This window comes from Babylonia areolata, chromosome 5 (assembly GCF_041734735.1).
Source record: "Babylonia areolata isolate BAREFJ2019XMU chromosome 5, ASM4173473v1, whole genome shotgun sequence".
NCBI classification, from domain to species: Eukaryota; Metazoa; Mollusca; class Gastropoda; order Neogastropoda; family Buccinidae; genus Babylonia; species Babylonia areolata.
The window spans coordinates 7,712,237-7,739,556 of NC_134880.1; the positions used below are offsets into that span (position 1 = coordinate 7,712,237).

The 27,320-nt window shown below is 44.8% G+C and overlaps 1 protein-coding gene across 2 annotated transcripts in view; it reads left to right on the forward strand.

The window, feature by feature from the left end:
• The first annotated feature begins 7,527 nt into the window (after positions 1-7,527).
• The window catches only part of LOC143282343 (leucine-rich repeat-containing protein 49-like), a 65,240-nt gene continuing 45,447 nt past the window's right edge, over positions 7,528-27,320 (forward strand). For both annotated transcript variants that reach the window (XM_076587950.1, XM_076587951.1), the window contains exons 1-5: positions 7,528-7,638; positions 22,129-22,308; positions 24,075-24,180; positions 25,294-25,497; positions 27,099-27,165. In XM_076587950.1, the coding sequence (XP_076444065.1) occupies positions 7,578-7,638; positions 22,129-22,308; positions 24,075-24,180; positions 25,294-25,497; positions 27,099-27,165 (618 nt within the window). In that variant the 5' untranslated portion in view covers positions 7,528-7,577. The remainder of the gene's footprint in view (positions 7,639-22,128; positions 22,309-24,074; positions 24,181-25,293; positions 25,498-27,098; positions 27,166-27,320) is intronic.

Here is a 27,320-nt window from a genome sequence, read left to right on the forward strand (position 1 = left end):
GTGTGTGTGTGTGTGTGTGTGTGTGTGTGTGTGTGTGTGTGTTGTTGAAACAAGAAGAGTATCAGTATCAGTAGCTCAAGGAGGCGTCACTGCGTTTGGACAAATCCATATACGCTACACCACTTCTGCCAAGCAGATGCCTGACCAGCAGCGTAACCCAACGCGCTTAGTCAGGCCTTGGAAAAAAAAAAAAGATAAAAAGAAACGAAAAAAAAGTAATAATAGTGATAAATAAAAATAAAATAAGAAGACAATAATGATGATAAGTAAATAAGCAAATAAATGTAAAACACACACACACACACACACACACACACACACACACACACACACACACACACACACACACACACAAACAAACAAACATGCATCACAGATATGCAACAAACATGCAGTTTCACAGATATTAAAACACAAACAAATACACATAAACGTACACGAGCCCCGACACACACACACACACACACGCGCGCGCGCGCGCGCGCACGCACGCACTCTTACTTATACAATCACACACACACGCCCATATGACCCCCTCCCCCCGGCCGGCCCAACCCACCTTCTTCCCCCCCCCCCTCCCCCCCCAGAAACCCCCCGCCCCACCACCACACACACACACATGCAAAAATATATCTGCACACCCGCACGTTCCAATATTCCGTTTCTCCAAAAGTACAGACATGCATACACACACATACCTCATCCTCTACACACACACACACACACACATACACACACACACACACACACACATACACACACACACGGCACACGCGCACAGAGCTCTCCTGACACATACACACTCGCGCACGCACACACGCACACACACGCGCGCGCGCACACACACACACTGACACACACATACAGAAGCTGCCACTGATTGGCCTCAAGAGGGGTGGGAAAATCTCTGATGTCAGCATGTTGTTCAGTCTGTTGTATTTGGAAAAGCCCACAGAGACTGTTCCTGTTTTGAAGAAATTTGTGCAATGTTGGTTTGGAAATGATGCCCAGCGACATTCGTTTGATTTGCAAAGCACCGTGCTCTACCTTTCATGCTAGACTTACGGCCGCTCCCTCTCTCTACCTTTATTTCTTTGAGGCGATCGATGGTGTGATGGCCTTGTACCTGTTCTTTTTGGTATTCTTTGACTTTTCTGAGGATTTCCGATTTACCTAGATGCAGGCCGCTCGTTGTTGCGTTAGCAGCAAGTCTGTCAGCTCGCTCATTTCCCTTAACATCTGCATGTCCCGGGCAGTATGACCATGTAAGATTTTGAATCTGAAAGTTGCGCATTGCCTCATGCTACTGTGGGCTTCCCATTCCACTTTCAGTTTTCTGTATGAGGTTCACTGAGTCCGTTAGAATCATGGCATGTTGGTTTCCAGGCATATGGATAGATGATAGCCACTGGAGAGCATGTGTCACAATTCATTTCAACTTCCATCGTTAGGCTGGAGATTATGACTTTGTAGGCATTATTCTCTTCCATAATTGTTTTTTCTATTTTGTTTCGCAGTGAATCCCCAGCTGGATTGGTCTTTGGTGACTGAGCCATCCAGTCCGTGTATATGATGATGTCCTCTTCTTTTCAAAGTTTAGTTCTTCTATGAGTAGCTTCACTTCTGCATCAGTGTTGCCCTCTGACCATTCCCGACAACGTCTTCCTGGAGTGGGTGAAATGGCTGTGTTGAAAAGATGGTTGAGGTTTTCGGGGTTTTCCTCCCATTCTTTTGTTTCTTTCAGGTCTCACGTAGTCGGCATACTACTGATAGCTGGATTAATTGTGTCCCAGTTCTGCTTGCCCCATCCATGATCTTCCTCGCCCTAGAGGGCTGCCTTTTGCTTCCTTGAATGCGTCATGCAGTGGGTTTTGAGGTTTTTCTAATGCTCTGAAGTAGGTCTTAACCAGTTCTAACTTGTTTCTGACCTGCACTGAAGGAAGGTCAAGCAGGTGTCGCATGGTTTCACGGCGGCGTAGTACAGTACGCGAGTGTCTTTTGTTGTTCCAAGGATCAGCCTCATAGCTTCATTTTGAACTCTTTCTAATTTTAGGAGCCTGCTTTGAGACGGTGTTGTTAGCCCAAATCCGTTGTCGATCACACTGAGAAGGAGTGATATAGCAGGAAGAGGCCGTGGCGTTGTTCAGTCGACACCCGCCAGTTTGGTTGCCATTGCTTTTAAGACTGAAAGACCCTTTTTGCATTTGAGAACAGTATTTTCCTTATGTTTTCTGAAGGTCAGCATCCTGTCGAACTGTATTCCTAGGTAGTGTAGGCATTCGGTTTTCTCGCTGTGAATTCCGTCGAATGACACAGGTAGCCTACGTCAGTCAGGTGGTGATTTGCTCGCGGTTTTGTCAGTTGTGAGGGTGCACAGCAACGTTTGGGCTTTCGCTGGATTGATGGAAGATCCTGTGTCCTTGCACCATTGAGCGATATTGTTCAGTTGTTTCTGGGCGGCTTTAGTTCTTTCGTGAGCATCTTTCGAAGTTTTGAAGACCAGGCCATCATCCGCAAGAGTACGAGTAACAACCCTGTTAACAGTAACAGTTACAAACAAGAAGAGAATGATGAATCACGACAAAAAAGAGAAAGAGAAATAATTATGCACCGATTGCAAGCACTCAATACGGCACGATACGTTCCCAAACGATTTCTTCATGTTGTTTGTGTTTGTTGCTGTTGTTATTGTTTATTTAAAGATTCGCGCCGCTCTGAAACAGTCCACGAGCAACGCTGATCATGTCATTGCGCATGCTCAAACATCCGCTTCCTCGGTTTCCAAGATGGCGGTCCCCCAACAAATGGACGACGGAACATCATGATGATGATGTGTTTGATGGTCTGTGCTCCGCCTGTTATTGGGAGTATGTCTCCAAGACGCAGACTAGCGAACGGCAACAGTAAATAAAAGTGTGCCTTGGTTCTGAATTCGCTTTCTGGCGGTTATTTTCTTTGATAAGAGTCACAGTAACCCGAGTAAGTGACGCACCAGCGTAACAATGGTTTATTTATTTATTTATTTACTTTTTTAATTCTTCCTCTTTTTTTTTTTTTTTTATTAGTGAAGTAAGGTAACCCGTAACACGCGACCGTTAAATCAGCTATAATGAAAAGGTTAGTTCGGTAGTTTAAGGGGCATATAACAGCTATAGATTCATATCGCAAACAGTTATAGCTGCCAGAATAATCAAGTTTGATTGTGGGCCCTCAACACTGAAGAAGAAGAGCTTGGGGCAATCAGTGGAATGTTTGGGGAATAAAAGATTTTAGCATTTTTTGTTTTACTTTCCTTTGATTTTTGTAAGAGGACCCCCAGACTCTTGCCCCCCCCCCCCCCCCCCCCCCCCCAAAAAAAAAACCACACACACAAAAAAAAAACCCAAAACCCAAACAAACAAACAAAAAAACAACAAAAAAAACACCTGATATCTGAACAGTGTGCACGCAGATGTTTTTGTTTTGGATATTGTTACAATGTTAGTCCACAGCCCAGGAATTACATCAGAGATATGGCACACATACACGTCTTCCATCAGCAGTCATTATTATCTAGTTGTATAACATTAGTTGGCGTGTATGTTATATTAAGTCAGATTCACTTTCATCATAAATGATAGTAGGATTCCATTTTCAGACTGGTTGCAGGACAGTAAAGTGTCATTGACTGAAAAGGTTTAAAAAAAAAAATTAACACAAAAAATAATAACAGTTTTCAGTCATGCACAGGCAACGTCTAAAGCTGATGGGTATAAAAAAGGTAGGCATGTGTGTTGAACTTGTGGCTCAGTGTAGGATGTTTTATTTGATGTATTGTATGTGACTGATGGGTTTATTAATATAGAATATTGATATGCATACATGTGTATATTTATTATGCAAAATTTCTGTGTAATAGTCAAATAGACATGTGCATTTAGTAGTGTACATTTTTATGTTACTGTATCTCTTGTAGATGTTGTGCTAGAATTGGGGTGAATGAGGTGGGGTGGGGGTTACTACCCCTGAATCCTCAGAATTGACAAGCAAGGGGAAAGCTCTTATAATTTACAATTTTCTCTTTCTGAACGGGATCCTGTAAGGCATTTATCTTGTATAGGTACACACTACATGGAAAAGAATGATTATGTTTGTTATTTTGTGTGGTAAATCAGCCCAGTCTGTTTTGATTACAAGTCCTTTTTTCACTATGACTGTGTCACTGTCTGTGATTGTGAACAGTGTTACCAAAGACTAAAGGGTATAAATGTAGATTTAAGGGCGTCAGGCAACTGGCCGTTAAACTCTGATCAATATAGCAAACCGCATTCAGGATATACCATATTAGTATACATGTGTATGCATTGGTCCAAGGTTTTGGCTTTTGAAACTGATTCTAATTCTATATTGTATTATGTATATGTATGATTTTCAGTTGTGTTTTTTTCCTTTCTTGTAGTTTTTAATACCTGTACTATATTTTGTAATGTAGTATACATGTATGTGGATAGTATAATGTTGATTTTGTATGCATGGCTCATTGTATGCATGTGTAGTCTGTATCATGCTGTTTATTGTATGTAAGTTGCATTTTGTTTTTGTCTCCTCCAAGGTTGCATACTGATACTGTAAGCTGCTGACAGCAGTTCTGTTCACATGCTGAACTGAGAGTCGACCACTGATGTACGAGGGTAATGTCTTGAGTTTTTATTTGCTTTATATGGTATGGCAGTACTTGCCAACAAAATGATACAGTTGTTAATGTTATTGAAGTAGATGTAACACACACTCATACAAACGCGCGCATTCATACATGAATGAATGCATGCACGCACACACAGGCACACACATAGGCACACGCACTTACACACACAAACATGCAGACACACGCACAGACACACACACACACACACACACACACACACACACACACACACACACACACACACACACACACACACACACATGCACTAGGAAACAGAATGATAGGGGTTTGGGTTTTTGTTTGTAAAGGGAAAACCCTGGGTTTTGAATGATTTTCATATTCATGAATCTGAAGAAATGTAATCAGAATCATCAGAAATTATAAAATGATTATAATATGAAGAACAAAAAGGGAATTAAGTTGAATTATGGAATGGTTTGGTTGGAATGAAGATAGTTGAAGGGGATTGGATGAATATTTGGAGCATTTGGGAGAAGTAATTTATGAATTTAAGATCCGTTTTATCTCTGTTGCATTTTATGTTTTGTTGATTTAGTCAGTGTCGGTGCATGTGTGTGGACTCTTGTTTCTGGCGTTGTTTTTTTTAGAAAACAATATATAATTTGATGTTTCGCATGCAAGGAAGTGACATTGTGAACCACTTCTCTGACCACTGAATGTTTTTGTGTTCTGCATGAACCTGTCTGTTGTTTTTTTACTGAATGTTATTGTCCAACATTCACTTTAGATATATCAAACATTTGGTAGCACGCACTAAGCACCAGATTAACATTTGAATAGTAAAAACAAATAAGAAAACTTTTGTGCCCAACTGTTGAAATGATCCTTTCAAACAATGAATTCATATGAATGCATTCAGTGTATGAGACTTCAGCTTAAAAATAGTATCTTCCATTGTTTGTGGCTTCATAACTGATGATGTTAGAATTTGATTTTACTTCTTTTTTTCTATCTTTTTTTTTTTCATATTGATTTCATGTTTTTTCATGGATGTTTCTCTTTAGTTTGAAAATAATCTTTATTCATACAAGAGATTTTGGATTTACACTAAATTCTTTTTTTTTTTTTTTTTTTTTTTTGCTGCTGGTATCTGAACTTTTGGTCTTTTATTTAATTTAATCAGTTTTAGACTAACATCAAGTTAATTCCAGACATACAGTGTTTTACAACTCAAGTGGCAAACATTTTTAAGAAATTTAGAAGATTACATTGGATATATCTGAAATTAAAGAAGTAAAGAGAAAAAAAATTTGTGCAAGAAAATAAAATAATGATAAATTTTTTGGCATGCATGCTTACCCCATTTGATAACATAATGCCAATTTGGATTTTGATATTTGCTTTCAGAATGGTTGAGCTGGATCACAGAAATAATTTCTTAGTAGAGCATAAAAGCTGACACAAACACACACACACAGACACACACACACACACACACACTCTCATTCTCTCTCTCTCTCTCTCTCTCTCTCTCTCACTCAGATAGACACACATTATCTTCCAATAGAATGTAAGTTATGTGAATTTTCTTTCTTTTTCTTTCTTTTCTTTTTCTTGCTGAAAGGTTGGCTTTTTGAAAAAGTTATTTGAATTTGATTTTCTTTTGAAAAAAAAAAAAAAAAAAGTATAGACATCACAGGAGCTAATTACATGATGGGAGTATTTCTGTAGCATACGGATTTTCATATTGCCTTTTTTTTTTTTTTTTCTTTTTTAGGCAGGGGACTCCCTTAATTTTGGGGTAGTGGCCCACTGGACCCTGGCCACAATTGTTTCCCCTCTCTCTTCCTCCTCTCTTCCTCTTCATTCATGGGCTGCAACTCCCACATTCACTTGTGTGTACATGAGTGGGTTTTTACGTGTATGACCATTTTTACCCCGCCCCGTAGACAGCCATACTCCGTTTTCGGGGATGCGCATGCTGGTTATGTTGTTTCCATAACCCACCGAATGCTGACATGGATAACAGGATCTTAAATGTGTGTATTTGATCTTCTGCTTGCATATTGATATACACATGAAAGGGGGTTCAGGCACACGCAGATCTGCACATATGTTGACCTGGGAGATCGGAAAAATCTCCACCCTTTACCCACCATGCGCCATTACCGAGATTCGAACCTGGGACCCTCAGATTGAAAGTCCAATGCGTTAACCACTCAGCTATTGCGCCCGTCATTTTCCCGATCAGAACACACCCCATCACTCTCAACTGCTGAGTGCGAGTCCACGGTGAGAAGGAATTATTTAGTCCTGTCATAATCGTATTTTGTCACCACAAAATAATGAGCATTATACCAACTTACATAACCAATACAAACAGAAAACAAAGTAAAACACAAGAGCAAACCAGTCATCAGCTGCAGTGTTAAAAAGAAGGAAAGAAGAAAAAAAAATGTGGCCGTGTCCCGAGTGGTTATTCAAGGGTACGGCACAAAAGAACTAACCTAAATGGTTGATTGAATGAAAGGATAGACAAGATCCCACGCACAGGCCAGGAACATATAGAGGCCAGTCACAAATGGGGTTTTTCTATTGTTTTATTTACAATAGTTATTAGATGAGAAGAAAACCTAAGAGAAGAGAATAGAAGAGAACTAAAAGAAGAAGACAGTGCAGCAATACGTAGCGAGGTGTCAGCCGTTGTGAGAACACACACGACTAATACAGCTTGTGCGTGAGGCAAATATTGGAGCAAGCATAGCGCTTGGTCACAAAAAAAAAGAAGAAAAAAGAGTCGGTTCCATCCGCCATCCTGCAGTGACGTCCCTGTGCACATGACAGGACCTGCTGTGTTGTTGTGCAGCGTGCCAGCGTGCCCGCACTGTCAGAGCCCGTCGTTTTCCGTCACAGCCACAGCACCGCCCCCGCCATGAGACGCTTCAACCAGCCTCCCACCAACAACTCAGACTTTCCGCTCCACAACTTTGCAGGTAGCGCTAACCTTTTGGGGAAGCAGTTTTGTGTGTGTGTGTGTGTTTGCGTGTGTGTGTGTGTGTGCATGTGTGTGTGTGTGTGTGTGTGTGTGCGCATGTGCTCTTGTCTCTGTCTCTCAGGGTGGGGTAGGGTGGGAGGGTAATTGTGAGGGTTCTCGAATTATCAAGACAAAGTCAGGCTGAAATATTGTAACAGCATGCTTGTTTATAGTCCATCCTACGGCATTCTTGCCCCCTACCCCTCAACGCCCCCTCCCCCCTCAACGCCCCAAATACAAAAAAAAAAACCCAGGTGTATTGTGTATATTGTCCATCGTAACCATCCCCCATAAAAAAAAACCCACCCCCCAAATCAATGCACCCATTGTGAATATGCTCTCTCACAGTGCCTTCCTTTTCTTTCTCTACCTGTCTGTCTGTCTGTATGCCTCTCTTTTCTCTCTCTCTTATTTTTCTTTCCATTAAAAAGGTGGTATGTGAGAAGGGGAAGGCAGACTAGCCATCTTACAGGTGAAAGCACATGATGAATGTACCATGAAATGTTTTTGGTCTTGTTTGTTCACTTGGATGATGCAAGAGAAACACCCATCTTTGAGAAGTAGCTGATACATGTATCTCTCTCTCTCTCTCTCTCTCTCTCTCTCTCTCTCTATATATATATATATATATATATATATATATATATATCTGTGTGTGTGTGTGTGTGTGTGTGTACACAGAGAATGATACAACAAGAATGATACAACAATGTTACAGTGCCGGTCTCGGACACAGACAATGATGAAGTAGACAAACATAGCAGTATTTCATTTCTGTACTGATGTTATACGAATTGTTGGTTTAGGCCGCAATGACGCTTTTGGTAAGTATCACACTCACAGTGACAGCACCCTTTGATCTGAATTCTGATTGTTTTGGATGACGACTAATACCGAAACAGGCTGCTGCTGCAGCTTTGATGTCGTGAAGCACACAGTAGAGATTGCTTGTGTAAATGCTTTAGAGAGGACGTAGCACTGTCAGTTCATGTGCCTCGAAAGGGAAGTTTCCAGGAGGGTTTGAGCCTGATATGTTAGCCACACATCTGCTTGGGTAGAGTTGGGAGGGGGGGGGAGGGGAGGGGGGTAGAGGGGGAGGAGGGGGGGTAGAGTTGGGGGCAGGGGTGGGTAGAGTTGGGGGGAGGGGTGGGTAGAGTTAGGGGTGGGTAGAATTGGAGAGAGGGGTGGGTAGAGTTGGGGAGGGGGGGCATGGGGGGGGTAGAGTTGGGGGGAGGTTTGGGTAGGGTTGGGGGAGGGATAGGAAGAGTTGGGTAGAGGGGTGGGTAGAGTTGGTGGGAGGGGGGTAGAGTTGGTGGGAGGGGAGGTAGAGTTGGTAGGAGGGGCGGGGGGGGGGGGGGGGTAGAGTTGGTGGGAGGGGAGGTAGAGGGGGTGGGTAGAGTTGGTGGGAGGGGGGGGTAGAGTTGGTGGGAGGGGGGGTAGAGGGGGTGGGTAGAGTTGGTGGGAGGGGTGGGTAGAGTTGGGTAGAGAGGTGGGTAGAGTTGGGGGGAGGGGGGGGGGAGAGTTGGGGGGGAGGGGAGGGAGAGTTGGGGGGAGGGGTGGTAGAGTTGGGGGAAGGGGTGGGTAGAGTTGGGGGGGAGGGGAGGGAGAGTTGGGGGGGGGGGGTGGTAGAGTTGGGGGAAGGGGTGGGTAGAGTTGGGGGGAGGGGAGGGAGAGTTGGGGGGGAGGGGTGGTAGAGTTGGGGGAAGGGGTGGGTAGAGTTGGGGGGGAGGGTGGGGGGTAGAGTTGGGGAGAGGGGTGGGTAGAGTTTGGGGGGAGGGTAAGGGGGGGTAGAGTTGGGGGGAGTGGGGGGGGGGGGGTAGAGTTGGGGGGAGGGTAAGGGGGGGTAGAGTTGGGGGGAGTGGGGGGTAGAGTTGGGAGGAGGGGGGGGTAGAGTTGGGGGGGAGGGTAAGGGGGGGTTGAGTTGGGCAGAGGGGTGGGTAGAGTTGGGAGGAGGGGGGCGTAGAGTTGGATGAGGGGGGGTTAGAGTTAGCGTGAGGGGGTGTAGGTGTAGGGGGGGTATAGAGTTGGAGGAGGGGGTGTAGGGGGAGGGGGATAGATGTGGAGGAGGAAGGAGGTAGAGTTGAGTTTTGCCTCATCTGGTTTTCATTTACAATTTCTGTTCCCAAATACTTTATTTTTCTTCTTTCACACAAACATATTAGAGCACAATTTTTTTTGGTCTTCTACATGTTTCTCCAAGTGTGTAAAGGAAAATTATTTCAAGAGAAAGTGTCTACTGATGATGGAATCAATAGCTTGAGTAACTTGTAAGGAAACTTCTGTTGTTCATACTCATCTTGAATTTGGCCAGCACTACTTTCACTTCTCTTGTTGCTGTCGTTGTTGTTGTTGTTATAATTTGTTTCTGATTTTGGCCTAGAATTTTACCAGGACATAAAACAGGTGTGATAGTTATTGACAGACTGTTTGACCTGCAGTGAATATAATTCTTTTACACTAATTCCCAGTGTTCAAACACCAGACACCAGTTTTGATGCAAGACTTACCGTGATTGCAGATTTTTAATATTTTAAAGGTGTTAATGTCTTCTTCTTTTCTTTTTTTTTTTTCTTTTTTTTTTCCTTTCCCACGTTTAACCTGAGATTGGGAGAATAGATGATGATGAACTTAGCATGAGGATGCGTCTGGTTTTTAGCTGACTGACAGGCATGTTCTGACAATAAAAAAACATTGACACTGACATTGATAAATAGATTGACTCCAGCAGTAACTCGGCTCAAGCACCAAACTAGATCTGACAGTGCAGAGCTTGACGTTCACAGTTACAGTTGATAGATTGATTGGAGCACAGGGAGGAAGGTGGCAGAATGGTTAAGATGCTCATCTGCCAACAAAGAGAGTCCCTGAGGGTCTGGGTTTGAATCCCACTCTTGCCCTTTCTCCCAAGTTTTACCGGAAATTTGAACTGAGAGTCTGGTCATTGGGATGAGATGACAGACGACAGACTGAGGTCCCGTGTGCAGCTCGCACTTGGTGCACTGAAAAAGATCCCATGGCAACAAGAGTGTTGTCCTCTGGCAAAATTCTGTATGATGACTGGATAGATACTTATGGATACTGTAGCAGAAACCCACTCTGATAGGTAAACAAATATATGCACTCAAGGCCTAAGCACATTGGGTTATGCTGCTGGTCAGGCATCCGCCCAGCAGATGTGGTGCAGCTCTGTATGGATTTGTCCGAATGCAGTGACGCCTCGTTGAGAAATTGACACTGGAACTGAAAACTGGAGCACAGGCAGTAAATCTACTCAAAATCTTGACAACTGCTAACTCTGACAGTGAACAGTTTGACAGAGACGGTTGACAGATTCACTGGAACATGAGCAGTAAATCTCTTCAAGATGTGGACTAATTTTCCCAGGATCAGTGGATGAGGGTTCTGTGTCTCAGGGTAAGGAAGGGAGAAGGCCTTCATTGCAGCCAAAGTGAAGTAAGCACTGGCGACCTCATCCTTTGGGGACTGAGACTCCTCAGTTCCCTGATCACTGGTTGAGAGCTGCTCTCCAACATTCAGGAGGAAGGTGGCTGCCAGTTTAGAGAGTCCGTGAGAGCATGGGTTCGAATCCCTCTCTCGCCCTTTCTCCCAAGTGTGACTGGAAAATCAAACTGAGCGTCTAGTCTTTCGGACGAGATGATCAACCAAGGTCCCGTGTACAGCATGCACTTGGTGCTCTGAAACATTGTGTTGTGTTACTTTCTTGTCACAGCAGAATTCTCTGTGTGAAATTGGAGCTGCTCCTCCTCAGGGAAGAGTGCATTGCTGCAGTGAGTGCAGGGCCACCCTTTATGTTTGATATATAGTTTTGCCTGCAAAGTGAACTTGTTTTACTATCAAAGTGGATTTCTGCAAGTTTTTTTGCCAGGGACGGTCTGGGTTATGTTACATGCACTAAGCGCTTGCAGCACACAGGACTTCCCTTTGTCACGTTGTCCGAGCCACCACTCAAGGCCTAGTGGGGGTAGGGCAGGGGCAGGGAGGGGAGTGGAAAACCTGGTCCGACACGGGACTTAAAGCGGTGAGCACTGGTGTCCTAGTAGGGTGCTTTACCACTGGGCCACTTCCCAGTGCGTCTGCCCTCAGCAGCCAGGGATGGCTGGCCCTTGGATTTTCCGAAAGACAGAACGGACGTCAGTTTCTTTAGCTGCAAATGCTGCGCCTCCCTCGTTGAAAAAAATAAGGCTAAACACTCTTTAGAGTTCCGTAGAGTTTAGTCTGCCCCTACTGAAGGTTGACTGGTTTCATTCTAAGTGGAGCCATTTCTGGGTGATCATCATTGGAGCAGACCGTGCTGGTGTTATGATTTATTTGTTGATCAGTTTTCATGTTTGATTAGAATTTGATCAAAAGTGAATACTGTTGGACATTTGTATTAAAAAGAAAAAAGAAAAGAAAAGAGGGAAAAAGTGAAGATGACATATCGGTTGATTTTTTTTTTTTTTTTTTTTTTTTTAACTGACTGAATGTTTCTTACTGTTGTTGAATTTGCTGTAGAAGCTTTTTTTCGTTTTTTGAATTGTTAACTGAATGTTTCTGACTGTTGATGACTTTGCTGTAGAACTAGATTACTAATACTTGAAAAACAAAAACAAAACAAAAAACAACTGCTGATCTAACATCAGTTGAATGAATCTGAAAGTTCACTGCATGCCTAACTCAACATTGTCGTAGGTGTGTGTATGTTTCATTTTGTGTGTGTGTGTTTCTTTTTCATTTTCTTTTTTTCTCTTTTTCTTTATTTTATTTTATGTGTTTTCTTTTTGGTTTTTACTGTGTAACTGTAAACAAATGTGTCCAGTATCAAAAAAAAAACAAATGCTGACAGCTGTCAGACATTCACCAGCACACTGATGGTTCGATACCATGCACTACGATTGTGAAAGGTCACAGTCTGGTCAGCATCAAGCGTGAAGGCAAACTGGCCGTCACCTGACACGCGCACGCAGTGTTAATTTCACAGAGCAGGATGTTTGTGTTCACATGTTTTTCGTTGACTTGTAGTGATGGGGGGAAAAAACATTTGAGAGGCAGGAGTTATGTCATCGTGTTTTTACTTGGACTTTCCTCTTTGCAAGTAGATGAGTGTTGTGAGGATGTGCTTGTCTAGGGGCTGTGAGAGAGAGAGAGAGAGAGAAACTGTTTTCATTAGTATCATTATCGTCATGATCATTTATGTTGCTGTAGTGGATGCTTCAGTCAATCTCTCTCTCTCTCTCTCTCTCTCTCTCTCTCTCTCTCTCTCTCTCTCTCTCTCTCTCTCTCCCTCTCCCCCTCATTCTCTCCCCCTCTGTCCCCCTGAAAATATCATCATTATTTCCTTGGACAGGAGCCTTGGTGATACAGATAATGAATTCAGTACATTTAAACCCCCACCACCCCCTCCCTCCACCCACGCACCTCCCCCCCCCTGCCCCTGCCCCCCCTCACCCCCCCCCTTCACAAAGAGCGGACAGCCACATGTTGGACCTAATCCTCCACAACAGCTCCCCCGCCCCCATCACAAGGAACGGACACCCACACACTGGGCCTAATCCCACATCACAGCACCCACCCCACCCCCCTCACAAAGAACGGACACCCACTCACCGGGCCTAATCCCACACCACAGCACCCACCCCACCCCCCTCACAAAGAACCACAGCACCCCTCCACAGTTTCCCTGTCCTGGTTGCTGCTGTACTCGCAACACATGGGACATCGAAAGGGGTGCAGAGATGCCAACTGTTACGATTTCACTGAATTTTGTTACACTCGATCGCAGTTTGTTCCGACATGACGCCAGTGTCGAAATTTTTCTGACAAGTTCATTTTCGACTACATATCATGGTCACATGCTTTCCTGTTGTAACATTACCCAGACGCTCTCGACCCGTCGATCATGAGCCCAGGGTAGTCACTACTAACGTTGGTCTCACATGATGATGCTCAGCTATTTGTGTGCGTGTTTACATTGAAACAGCATTGAGTGGACCGATCAGCTTAATCGTTTGCCTGAACGAGAGAGAACGTGGCTGAATCAAGTTGCATCTTGGTCAAACAGAGTCTGTGCCTGGTGGATTAACTCTCTCCATACGAACGACGAAAGAGACGACTTTAACAGCATTTCACCCCAATTACCATCATCAAAATATTGCAAGCGGAAGACTCTTATACTGAAGAGGTGAATGTTGACAAAGAATACCACAATTCTGATGACGGAAGCTAAAGGTTGGGTCATTCAGACACCCACTGGACATCCGAGGGGTCTGTGTAGAGGAGAAGAGAGGACTAGCCGTACTGAGTGAGTTAAGCTATGGAGTGCAAGGAAGGAAGAAGCCGCTCGAAACAGAGAAGTCAGCCACGCATTCCAGTTGTGAGAAACAAGACGAACAAAGACCAGGGAAGCGACACAGTGCCACAGATGTGTCAGCTGTAAAGAAGCAGCAGCAGGAACAGAAGTTTTGCCAAACTGAAAAATATCCGTTTGCTGAGGTGGCTTGGAGTCTGAGTGTTCCAGCCGAATTCAAAATATATATCTGTGTGTATATGTATATATCTATATAGTGTTAAAAAAGCAAGAAAACTGAAGGAAGGAACATCAGTAATCCGGAATAGTCATGAGTATGCCCACATGGCTGCATTCAAATTCTTATGAAGCACCCCTCGTTGTGCTGTTTCTTTGTTTTGGAGTTTTGCAGATTAAAATATATTTTGAAGCTGTTTGCGCTTATGTTTACTGATGAGTCCTGGCACAATTCAAAGGCTGTATCGCACAAGGCAGGTGCAGTATTGTTTATTAACATCGAAGCCGTGTGCATTGTTGTTTCCTGTTGATGGTAGTGTTGATATTGGTATTGATAAGTAAGATATTATTAATTGATGATGTTGTGGTATTGCTCAAACGATTTGTTCTCTACACACAGTATATAGTCAGAATTGATGCAGAAGTAGAGGATTATGCCCTGTCTTCTTTTGACGAGCCATAGACACAGTGGATATGAATTCACTGCCCCGATGGCCATGAAACTATAAAGGTTACAGGACCTTTAACAGTCAAAATGGAGTCAAAGTATACTGCAATTTTCCTCTTTTTTTTTTTTTTTTTTTTTTTTAGTTAATCAACAACACAACTAGGTCTCAGCAAAATGTTTACATCAATTAAGGTGAAATATGAAGGGTTAGCATTCCTTCACCTCCATGAAAGTATATGATACTTTGCATCTGATACTTTGCAAATTTAATGTATTCAGCAAGAACCTGTTTGAGTGTTTGCCTATAAAAAATAAAAAAAGATTTACAAAATGAGAATACAGACTTTAGACATGGCTTTTTTTTTTTCTTTTCTTTTTTTCAGGCAACAGTCATTTACAAACAGAAAAAAAATTTTGTCACTTCATGATAAAATGAAATTAATCACCAACAGTATTCATATCAGATTTTTTGCACAAATTTGGTATTCTCTCAGGACTCCATTTACCCATCCTGTCTCAATCGGTAAGCAGCTGATTATTACATCAAAGAATGACGAACAAGATTATGCTTGTAGTGAGCAGTTGACCAGCAATGTTGTTCTCTCAAGACATCAGCAGCAAGGGAAGTGCTAAAAGACTGAGCCACTTTAACCCTTTCACCGCCAAGCTCGCATTTATGCACAGGCGTGGTAGAGGACCCATGTCACTGAAAGGTGACCATTCATTGGTCTGTTATCCATGAACCTACTGCTCTTAATGTTCGGTGGTAGGATAGGCCACGTTTTCTATACATCGCAGGGGGAATCCCCAGCAATTCTTAGCCGCTATCTTTTCTGTGTGTATACCACAAGGGAATTTTGTACTCTAAATTGACTGGCGGTGAAAGGGTTAATCACTGAAAACCACAGACCTACACCCCCACCTTTCCACCCCTACCACCATCAAGAGTCAGCAGTGTGTGTGGACTTTGGGAGACATGCATACAGGTCCTGACAGAGCAGTGACCTCAACCCCGGTGGTCAGATAACAAGATCTGACCACACCTGAGCAAGGGAGACTGGCCGGTGGGAGAACCTGACTGACGAGAACACACAATGGCCGCGTCCAGCACCATTCAAGACATGAGCATAATGACTGCGACCAGCCCTACCAGTGCCAAGAACTGGGTGGTTTCACCCTCAGTTCCCTCCTCAGCGGCCCCTAAAGGGCAGTCTTTTATTCACAATCAAACTGGAAGATCATCTGAAGTCCATTAATACAGCAGCACTGACTTAAAGGGGGGGAAGAAAAGGCATCAGCTTATCAGCTGTTCAGTGCAGGCCTGTGAGAGCAGCTCTTGGTAACCCCGGTGGTTTTTACACGCACAGGGTCGAATCTGACCCGGCCTTGATTAAACTCTGGGTCTGTGTAGACTAGGCTGGAAGGATCCAGGGTGTAAACTTCAGCTTTTGAGAACTGACACCCCCTCCAACCCCCCATCCCCCACTGCCAGTTTTATTTTAACCCCCCCCCCCTCCTCCTCCCGCCCCACACACCCCATCCCCTGCTGCACCCCCTCTCCCTCCCCCCACGCCCCATCCCCTGCTGCACCCCCTCTCCCTCCCCCCACACCCCATCCCCTGCTGCACCCCCTCTCCCACCCCCCACACCCCCCTCCCCTGCTGCACCCCCTCTCCCACCCCCCACCCCCAATCCCCTGCTGCACCCCCCACCCCCCATCCCCTGCTGCACCCCCTCTCCCTCCCCCCACCCCCCACCCCCTGCTGCACCCCCTCTCCCACCCCCCACACCCCATCCCCTGCTGCACCCCCTCTCCCACCCCCCACACCCCCTCCCCTGCTGCACCCCCTCTCCCACCCCCCACACCCCCTCCCCTGCTGCACCCCCTCTCCCTCCCCCCCACACCTCATCCCCTGCTGCACCCCCTCTCCCACCCCCCCACACCCCATCCCCTGCTGCACCCCCCACACCCCATCCCCTGCTGCACCCCCTCTCCCTCCCCCCACACCTCATCCCCTGCTGCACCCCCTCTCCCACCCCCCACACCCCATCCCCTGCTGCACCCCCCACACCCCATCCCCTGCTGCACCCCCTCTCCCTCCCCCCACACCTCATCCCCTGCTGCACCCCCTCTCCCACCCCCCCACACCCCATCCCCTGCTGTACCCCCTCTCCTCCCTCCCCTCAAACAGCATCCTGAAGCTTGTTGACGGACAAAGTATTTTCAGAGAAAATGGACTTGTTGAAGTTTACCATGAACACACACATGCACACATGCGTACACACACACACACACACACACACACACACAGAGTGTCACACACACACACACACACACACACACACACACACACACACACACACACAGTGTGACACACACACACACCCACAACACACACACACACAGTGTGACACACACAGTGTGACACAAACACACACACACACACACACACACACACACACACACACACACACACACACAACTGAAATACAGAGTTATGACATACACAATCATTTTTGTGTAAACATACACACGAGCTTGAAATAACTGACTAACGGTTCTGTTGAGTCATTCCAAGCGAAGCGAACTTCAAAAGAAATGGAGATGGCATCATGCAGACTTCATTACAGACAGATTTATGAAGTGCATTCACGCGTTGCTATCAGACATTTTATCTCCAGCACTCGGGTCTCCCCACCCAACCCAACTCTACCCTGGCCTCTGTGTGTGTGTGTGTGTGTGTGTGTGTGTGAGCGAGTGTGTGTGTGTGTGTGTGTGTGTGTGTTTCTGGATTGACTCAAACAGAGGTGACAATGGAGAGAACTGATCATGTGCTCAATATTGACGTGTGTTGTTCAGAAATAAGTCTGGATATTGTTATTCTTTCTTTTCTTTTCTTTTTTTCTTGTGGCAGCATGGGTAAAAAAAAAAATTAAAAAAAAGATAAGATAAATTAGAATGTCTTCACACAAGATTAAAAATGGAAAGCAGTGTGTAATCTATGAAGTTAGAAAAAAAGGGGGGATGTGGGGGTGGAGAGAGTGTTAGGGTAACAATTAAGCATTGTTATATAACATCTGAAAACTTGGAGATTTCAAATTGAAAAGACATACTGGAATCAGGTGAAATGACAAATATGGTGTAATGGCAATGAATCTAGAAATACTTCTTTTCATTCAAAGTTTTTGGCTTGGAAATGTACCTTATGAATGTTATGATATTTAAAGAAATAAGATGCTGAGATTGTGAAGATGGGTATGAAATTACCCGTCAGTTTGTGGAGATCATGTTGTTTGATTTAAAATAAAAAAAAAATGTTGAGATTGTTAAGATGGTACACAATTTCTTTGTTTCATGGAGATCATGTTTTTTTGGCTAAAAATGCTGAGATTGTAGGGGCAGGTACAGAGATCCCTCCTTTTGGTGGAGATCATGTTTGATAAACATGCTGGGATTGGGACAGGACAGGGTTGACACGCACAGCACACACATACACCGAAGGCCCCTTCTGTACACACCTCCCTGTGTCTGTACACCCCCCACCACCACCCCAGTGTCTGTACACATCTCCCTGTGTCTGTACACACCACCCTGTGTCTGTACACACCTCCTTGTGTCTGTACACATCTCCCTGTGTCTGTACACACCTCCCTGTGTCTGTACACATCTCCCTATGTCTGTACACACCTCCCTGTGTCTGTACAGTCTGTACACACCACCCTGTGTCTGTACACACCACCCTGTGTCTGTACACACCTCCCTGTGTCTGTACACATCTCCCTGTGTCTGTACACACCTCCCTGTGTCTGTACACATCTCCCTATGTCTGTACACATCTCCCTATGTCTGTACACACCTCCCTGTGTCTGTACAGTCTGTACACACCACCCTGTGTCTGTACACACCTCCCTGTGCCTGTACACATCTCCCAGTGTCTGTACACACCTCCCTATGTCTGTACAGTATGTACACACCACCCTGTGTCTGTACACACCTCCCTGTGCCTGTACACATCTCCCAGTGTCTGTACACACCTCCCTATGTCTGTACAGTATATACACACCACCCTGTGTCTGTACACACCTCCCTGTGCCTGTACACACCCCTGTGTCTGTACACACCTCCCTATGTCTGTACAGTATATACACACCACCCTGTGTCTGTACACACCTCCCTGTGCCTGTACACACCCCTGTGTCTGTACACTCCTCCCTATGTCTGTACACATCTCTCAGTGTCTGTACACACCACCCTGTGTCTGTACACACCTCCCTATGTCTGTACACCCCCCCACCCCCAGTGTCTGTACACCACCCTATGTCTGTACATACCTCCCTCTGTCTGTACACACCTCCCTGTATCAGTGCAGTCTGTGTGTGTACACACCTCCCTGTGTCAGTGCAGTCTGTGTGTGTACACACCTCCCTGTGTCAGTGCAGTCTGTGTGTGTACACACCTCCCTGTGTCAGTGCAGTCTGTGTGTGTACACACCTCCCTATGTCTGTACACACCTCCCTATGTCTGTACACCCCACCCCCCACCTCCCAGTGTCTGTACACCACCCTATGTCTGTACACACCTCCCTCTGTCTGTACACACCTCCCTGTGTCAGTGCAGTCTGTGTGTGTACACACCTCCCTGTGTCAGTGCAGTCTGTGTGTGTACACCCCCCCCCCCCCCTCTGACACTGCTATGCTGCCTGCCTGCCTGCCTGCTTTGTGAGCCAGGCGGTGGGAGTGGAGAGAGGTGGGAAACAGGCGGTGACTGCCTGGGAGTGGAGGAGTGGCTGATCTTGATTGTGACAGGTCCGCGTGTCAACCCCCGTGCCATGCGCGTGTCGACATGCAGCGTCCTCTTGCTGCATGGTGGATCAGTGTGACTGAACACCTTGCCCTCCCCCCGGCCTGTGATGGTTTTAGAGATGAAGGTTACACACTTGTGAACAGGAGGGTGGTTTTGTTTTTCTGTTTTGATCACATATCTTGATAATCAGGAAGCATTGTTGGGTCCCAGATTGTTTTACCAGTGGCAGTGGAGTAATTCCCCGCAGGTCATGATCATACTGTCTCAGTGTGGGCACACCCCGGATGAGGGCGGTGGCGTGCGGTTGCTCTGCTGCTGATTCCAATCTGTGTGACTGGCTGTGAGGTCAGTAAAACGCTTGGAGCTTGTTGCCTGTGGATCTGCAGATAACTGCCTGCTGCGCACAAAAGGGGCTGATCTCAGGGCGCGTAGTTAAACAAGTCTCTCATCACGCAGAGGGCTGTGTTTGTTGTTGGCGGGTCCATTTCATGGTCGGCTGGGGCAGTCAGCAGCATGATTGGATTTGGTTTGAATGAACGTGCTGGTAGTTTCCTGATTGATCAAACAGTGATTTATGCTTCTTTGTTTGTGGGCTGCAACTCCCCCATTCACTTGTATGTACATCAGTGGGCTCTTATGTGTATGACCGTTTTTACCCAGCCATGTAGGCAGCCATACTCCGTTTTCAGGGGTGTGCCTGCTGGGTATGTTCTTGTTTCCATAACCCATCGAACGCTGACATGGATTACAGGATCTTTAACGTGCGTATTTGATTTTCTGCTTGCGAATACTCATGAAGGGGGCTCAGGCACTAGCAGGTCTGCACATATGTTGACATGGGAGATCGGAAAAATCTCCACCCATTGCCCACCAGGCGCCGTTACCGAGATTTGAACCTGGGATTGAAAGTGTAACGCTTTAACCACTTGGCTATTGTGCCTGTTAAAAAATCCAAAAAAACAGTGATTTAGAGAGAACGGTGATGTGCTGCCAGCAGTGCGTGGTGAGCTGTGCATGCAGTTTTCAAATTGATCATACGGCGACGAGAGGCTGTGTTCAGCTGTGGGCAGTGAGCTGTGCATGCTGTTTTCAAATTGTTCATACGGCGACGAGAGGCTGTGTTCAGCTGTGGGCAGTGAGCTGTGCATGCTGTTTTCAAATTGATCATATGGCGACGAGAGGCTGTGTTCAGCTGTGCGCAGTGAGCTGTGCAATTCCATGCAGGACTGTGCATAGCACTGCACGCCCCTGTGTGGCTTTCTGATGGGGAGTCCGCTTTGGGTTGCACGTGTGTTCGGCGTCATCTGCTGTATCATGTCAAACCGATGCAAACTAGGCCTACCGGTGTGCTGTGGTTGGCCTAGTTTGCATCAGTTTGACATGGTGACTATGTTTTACCCAACAGGGAGTGAAACAAAAACTTCCCATTTTAGTATCAGTGATGTGCACCGGAGTGCTTATCTGAACCAGTTCTGCATGGGGACACACGGTTAACATACTGTCAGACCGGGAATTCTGACCAGAAGATTGTGAAGACAGTTCTGATCGGTAAACCTGTGTTTCACTTTCAGTTTCAGCACTGACAAACAGGAACACTGTGGGTATCTGTGTGTGTTGTGTGTGACAAGTTGTGCTCTGTGTTGACTTGGAAAGTTGAGGAGTCACAAAGACTATGTGCTCACCATGTTCGAGGCCTTTTACTGGAAAGGGCAGTCTCCGGCCACTTTGAACGGAGGTGGATATCTCTTCATCTTTTTTTTTTTTCTTTTTCAACTATGTCAGTCTGTGTTCCATGATTCTTTTTTTGTTTTTGTTTTCTTTTTTTCTTCTTTCCATATTGTTTGATCTCATGCTTTTGTCATGGTGATCCATTTTTGCTGAGTTATGTTTGTTTTGTGTGTGTGTGTGTGTGTGTGTGTTTCAGTCTTTTATTTGCAAAGACAATATGTAGACACTTTGAGCAAGGGTGGATATTTCTACCTCTTTCCGTTCTTTGTTTTGTTTTTGTTGCTTTTTTTTGTTGTTATTTTTTTATGCAGTTCTCAGTTCATTTGTCACTTTGTTTTGTAGTTTCTTCTTTTCACATCATTATATTGATTTCTTGTTTTTAACATGATGGCCCATTTTTGCTCCTTTTTGTGTGTGTTTGATTTTTTACTTACTTGTGCAAGTGATATGAGTCAATGTAATAACCAGTGTTTGGTTGTCTCTGTGTGTGTGTGTGTGTGTGTGTGTGTGTGTGTGTGTGTGTGTGTGTGTGTGTGTGTGTATACATATTGATATATATGTGTGTGTGTGTGTGTGTGTGTGTGTGTGTGTACATGTGAGTGTATGACAGACACACACCTACCATCTTTATCACCACCATTCTCTTCCTCTTCGTCAGTATCATTCATTGCTGTCGCCATTGCAGAGGCCATTAAAAGAAATAAAAGATTTTTTTTCATCTTAATATAATAAAATATAATATAATAATAATAATATATATATATATATATATATATATGGGTTTTTGTTGTTTTGTTGTTGTTTTGTTTTTTTGTTTTTTTTGTTTTGTTTTGTTTTTTTGTTCTTTTTTACGTGGCTTCATGCCTCATTTTAAGCTGTGTGCTGCCCCCAAAACAACTCAAAGCACTCCGCAGTCTGGACCTCGTCCTGCGTTCTGTCCCCACAGAGAAGATCCCCATTCACTACCGGGGGGGACCCGGCAAAAAGACCCTTACTTCCTCCGTAGCCAGCTCCCATGACCTGGGCACCGACCTCACCGGGGCAGGGGACGACGATGACGTCTCCCACAGCCGTGAGTCCCGCAGCGCTCAGTTCAAGTCGCAAAAGACGACGGCGTTTCTGCCAGGTGGGGGGAGAGGCCTGTCTTCTTCTTTCTTCCTTCTTCTTTTGATTTCTTTCTTCTTTCTTCTTTCAGTTTCTCTCTTTCTTCCTTATTCTTTCAATTTCTTTTTTCTTCCTTTAATGTCTTCTCCCTTCTTCTTTTCATTTTTTTTCTTCTTCTTTCAGTTTCTTTGTTCCTTCTTCTTCTTCTTCTTCTTCTTCTTCTTCTTCTTCTTCTTCTTCTTTCAGTTTCTTTCTTCTTCCTTCTTCTTCTTTTAATTTCTTTCTTCCTTCTTCTTCTAATTTATTCTTGCTTCTTCTTCTTTTGATTTCTTTCCTCTTTTCTTCTTCTTTCAATATTTGTTTCTTCCTTATTCTTCTTTTAGTTTCTTCTTCCTTCTTCTTTTCCTTCTTCTTTTGATTACTTTCTTCCTCCTTCGTTTGGTTTTTCTTTTAATTTCTTCTTCCCTTCTTCTTTTAATTTCTTCTTGATTCTTCTTCTTCTTCTTCTTCTTCTTCTTCTTCTTCTTCTTCTTCCTTCTTCTTTTAATTTCTTTCCTCTTCCTTCTTCTTCTTTCAATATTTGTTTCTTCCTTATTCTTCTTTTAGTTTCTTCCTTCTTCTTTTCCTTCTTCTTTTGATTTCTTTCTTCCTTCTTCTTCTTTTAATGTTTTCTTCCCTTTTTTTTTTCTTCTTCTTTTAATTTCTTCTTCCTGCTTATGATTTTTTCTTTCTTCTTGTAATTTATTCCTTTCTTCTTCTTCTTCTTCTTTGTTTGATTTCTTCTTCCATCTTCTTCTTCTTCTAATTTCTACTGCTTTCTTCTTCGTTTTATTTCTTCTTCCTTCTTCTTCTTTTAATTTCGTCTTTTTCCTTCTTCTTTTTTTTTCTTTTGCACAGAAGGTTACTTTTCTCCATACAAACCTACACATCACAAAGGGTGTTTTTTTTCTCAGGTTGACACCTTGACGCTGAAACAGGTGTTACTTTGTTATGGTTGACACCTTGATACTGAAACATGTGTGACTTTGTTCAGTGTGACACCTTGACACTGAAACAGGTGCGACTTTGTTCAGTGTGACACCTTGACACTGAAACAGGTGTTACTTTGTTCAGTGTGACACCTTGACACTGAAACAGGTGTTACTTTGTTCAGTGTGACACCTTGACACTGAAACAGGTGCGACTTTGTTCAGTGTGACACCTTGACACTGAAACAGGTGTTACTTTGTTCAGTGTGACACCTTGACACTGAAACAGGTGTTACTTTGTTCAGTGTGACACCTTGACACTGAAACAGGTGCGACTTTGTTCAGTTTGACACCTTGACACTGAAACAGGTGTGACTTTGTTCAGTTTGACACCTTGACACTGAAACAGGTGTGACTTTGTTCAGTGTGAACCTTGACACTGAAACAGGTGTTACTTTGTTCAGTGTGAACCTTGACACTGAAACAGGTGTTACTTTGTTCAGTGTGAACCTTGACACTGAAACAGGTGTGACTTTGTTCAGTTTGACACCTTGACACTGGAACAGGTGTAATTTTGTTCTGTGTGACTCCTTCACACTGGAACAGGTGTTACTTTGTTCTATGTGCCTCATTGACTCTGAAACAAATGTGTGTGTGTGTGTGTGTGTTTACCCTCATTTTTATATATGTTTATTTGTTAATTCTTTCAGTATTGTTATTCATATTCATATGACTATTATTAGCATCATCATCATCATCATCAATCTCATTCTCATTCTTATTCTTACTCTTCTTACGGTCACCGTTATTGTGGGTGCAGGGGACCGGGTGATCTTTGCGGAGAGCCCCTCTGCCCCGGGCATCCCCGTAGTGTACAGGACCCCCGATGAGCGCGCCTCCAACCCCGACAGGCTGAACCTGGACAGGTCAGCTTCCCTATGTTTATTACTCTTGTTTAATCAAGTTATCCGCGTGTGTGGGGTGGGTGTGGGGGGGTGCGGTGCGGGTGTGTGCTGATTATCTGGTTGTGGTTTTCCGCAATTCATCTTTATTCTTATCTTATCTGTCTATTATAATCAATGTGCAGTATAGTAGGCTATGTTTATAATTATATTCAAATGGTGTTTCTTGGTTCTTTCTGTTTTTACATTAAGAATACTAGTTATTACCTGCAGTGTATGGATGTGTGTATGAAACGATGTATATGATATTTTTTACATTTGTATCTTCGTAATATTTGTAGGGGCTGTTGTTGGCTTTTACAGTTATGGTCCCCATGTTGTTTACTTGTCTATGTTGTGATAATGCACCTGACCAAATTTCTCCAGTTGGAGATAAGAAAGTTCTTCTTATCTTATCTTATCTTGCGCTCACTGCCTGCTGCTTCTGCTCTGCGCTGTGGCTTTGGCTGGGGGTGCAGGGGGAGGGGGAGGGGAGGAGGTTGTTTGTGTGTGTGTGGTGGGGGTGGGAGGGTGTAGGGGGGGGGGGTTGTAAGTGTGTCTGGGTGTGGCTGTGTGTGGGGGGGGGCTAGGGGGGGGGGGTGTGGGGTGGAGGGTTGTATGTGTTTGTGTTCTAAGTGTTTGTGTGTGTGGTCTATGTGTGTTCTGTTTGTGTGTTTGTGTATTTGTGTGTGTGTGTGTGTTTTGTTTGTTTGTTGTTCTTTTTGTTTGTTTGTTTGTTTTTTTGTTTTTCAGGTTTTTTTGGTCACAACAGATTTCTCTGTGTGAAATTCGGGCAGCTCTCTCCAGGGAGAGCGCATCGCCACACTGAGAGTGCCACCCTTTTTTTTTTTTTTTTCTTTTTTCCTGCGTGCAATTTTATTTGTTTTTTTTCTATCAAAGTGGATTTTTCTACAGAATTTTGCCAGGAACAACCCTTTTGTTGCCGTGGGTTCTTTTACGTGCGCTAAGTGCATGCTGCACACAGGACTTTGGTTTATCGTCTCGTCCGAATGACTATATATATATATATACATACATACATATATATATATATATATATATATGTATCTGTATCTGTATCTGTATCTCCCCTGAAAGACGGAAGCTGACGGTGTGTCCGATCCTGGAGGGGGAGGACCAGCTGCGGCTGCTGAACTACCAGCACAATGCCATCACCCGCATCCAGCACCTCACCTCCCTGCGCCGCCTCATCTTCCTCGACCTCTACGACAACCACATCGAGCAGATCGCCGGCCTGGCCTCCCTCAGGTCCCTACGGGTCCTCATGCTGGGCAAGAACAGGTTGGCGTGTGTGTCTGTGTGTGTGTGTTTGGGGTGTGTGTGTTTGTTTGGGGGGTGTGTGTGTTTTGGGGTGGGTGTGTGTGTGTGTGTGTGTTTGTGTTTTGGGTGTGAATAGAATAGAATAGAATAGAATACTTTTTATTGTCATAAAACCTTAAAGTTTATAAGACGCCACGTGTGTGTTTGTGTTTTGGGTGTGTGTGTGTGTGTGTGTGTGTGTGTTTTGGGTGTGTGTGTGTGTGTGTGTTTGTGTTTTGGGTGTGTGTGTGTGTGTTTGTGTTTTGGGTGTGTGTGTGTGTTTGGGGTATGTGTGTGTGTGTTTGGGGTGTGTGTGTGTGTTTGTTTGGGGGGTGGGGGTGTTTGTTTGGGTGTGTGTGTGTGTGTGTTTGTTTGTTTGGGGTCGGGGGGTGTTTGTTTGGTGTGTGTGTGTTTGTTTGTTTGGTGTGTGTGTGTGTGTTTGTTTGGGGGGTGTGTGTTTGTTTGGTGTGTGTGTGTGTTTGATTGTTTGGGGAGTGTGTGTGTGTGTTTGGGGTGTGTGTGTGTGTTTGTTTGTTTGGGGGGGGGTGTTTGTTTAGGGTGTGTGTGTTTGTTTGTTTGGGGGGGTGTGTGTGTGTTTGATTGTTTGGGGAGTGTGTGTGTGTGTTTGGGGTGTGTGTGTGTGTTTGTTTGTTTGGGGGGGGGGGTGTTTGTTTGGGGTGTGTGTGTTTGTTTCGGGTGTGTGTGTTTGTTTGGGGTGTGTGTGTTTGTTTGGGGTGTGTGTGTGTGTTTGTTTGGGGTGTGTGTGTTTGTTTGGGGTTTGTGTTTTTTTGTTTGGGGTGTGTGAGTGTATTTGTTTGGGGTGTGTGTGTGTGTGTTTGTTTGTTTGGGGGGGTGTATGTGTGTTTGTTTGTTTGGGGGTGGGGGTGTGTTTGTTTGTTTGGGGTGTTTTTGTGTTTGTTTGAGCGGCAGGAGGGGGTCAGGGTGGATGGAGGTGGAGGGGGGGGGGGATTGTGAAATCTCTCTGCATCCTCATGCTGGGCAAGAACAGGTTGGTGTGTGTGTGTTTGGGTGTGTTTGTGTGTGTTTGGGGTATGATTGTGTGTTTGTTAGGGGGTTGAGGGGGATTGTTTAGGGTGTGTGTGTGTTTGTTTTTTTTGGGGGGAGGGGGTGTTTGTTTGGTGGGGATGTTTTTTTGTTGTTGTTGTTGTTGGTTTCTTTTTTTTGGGGGGGGGGGGTTGGGGGGGAGGGTTGTTTGGGGAGGGGTTGTGGGGAGGGGGGGTGTGGTTGTGAAATTCCTCCAAATGCTCATGCTGGGAAAATACAGATTGGTGTATGTGTGGGGGGCGTGGGGGAAGGGGAGGGGCCGGGGGGGGGGTTCGTGTATGTGTGTGTGTGTGTGTGTATGAAATCCCTCTACGTGCTCATGTTGCGCAAGATCAGGTTGGTTTGTGTGTTTGTTTGAGGTATGTATACATGTGTGTGTGTGTGTGTGTGTGTGTGTGTGCAGGTGCTGAATTAAAAGAGTTGCTGTGTGTGTGTATGTGTGAGTGTGTGTGTGAGTGTGTGTGTGCACAGATGCTGAATAGCTAGTTGCTGTTTGTGTGTGTGTGTGTGTTGTTCAGGATCAAGAAGATTGAGAACCTGGAATCGCTCATCAAGCTGGACGTGCTAGACCTGCATGGGAATCAGGTACTGTTTGTTCTGGTGCCACCTGTTCCTGCTGCTGCTGCTGCTGCTGCTGCTGTGACTAATGCTGTTGCTGTTACTTCTGCTGTTACTACTGCTGTTACTGCTGCTGTTACTGTTACTACTGTACCATTTCTACCTTTTTATTTACTGCTGTA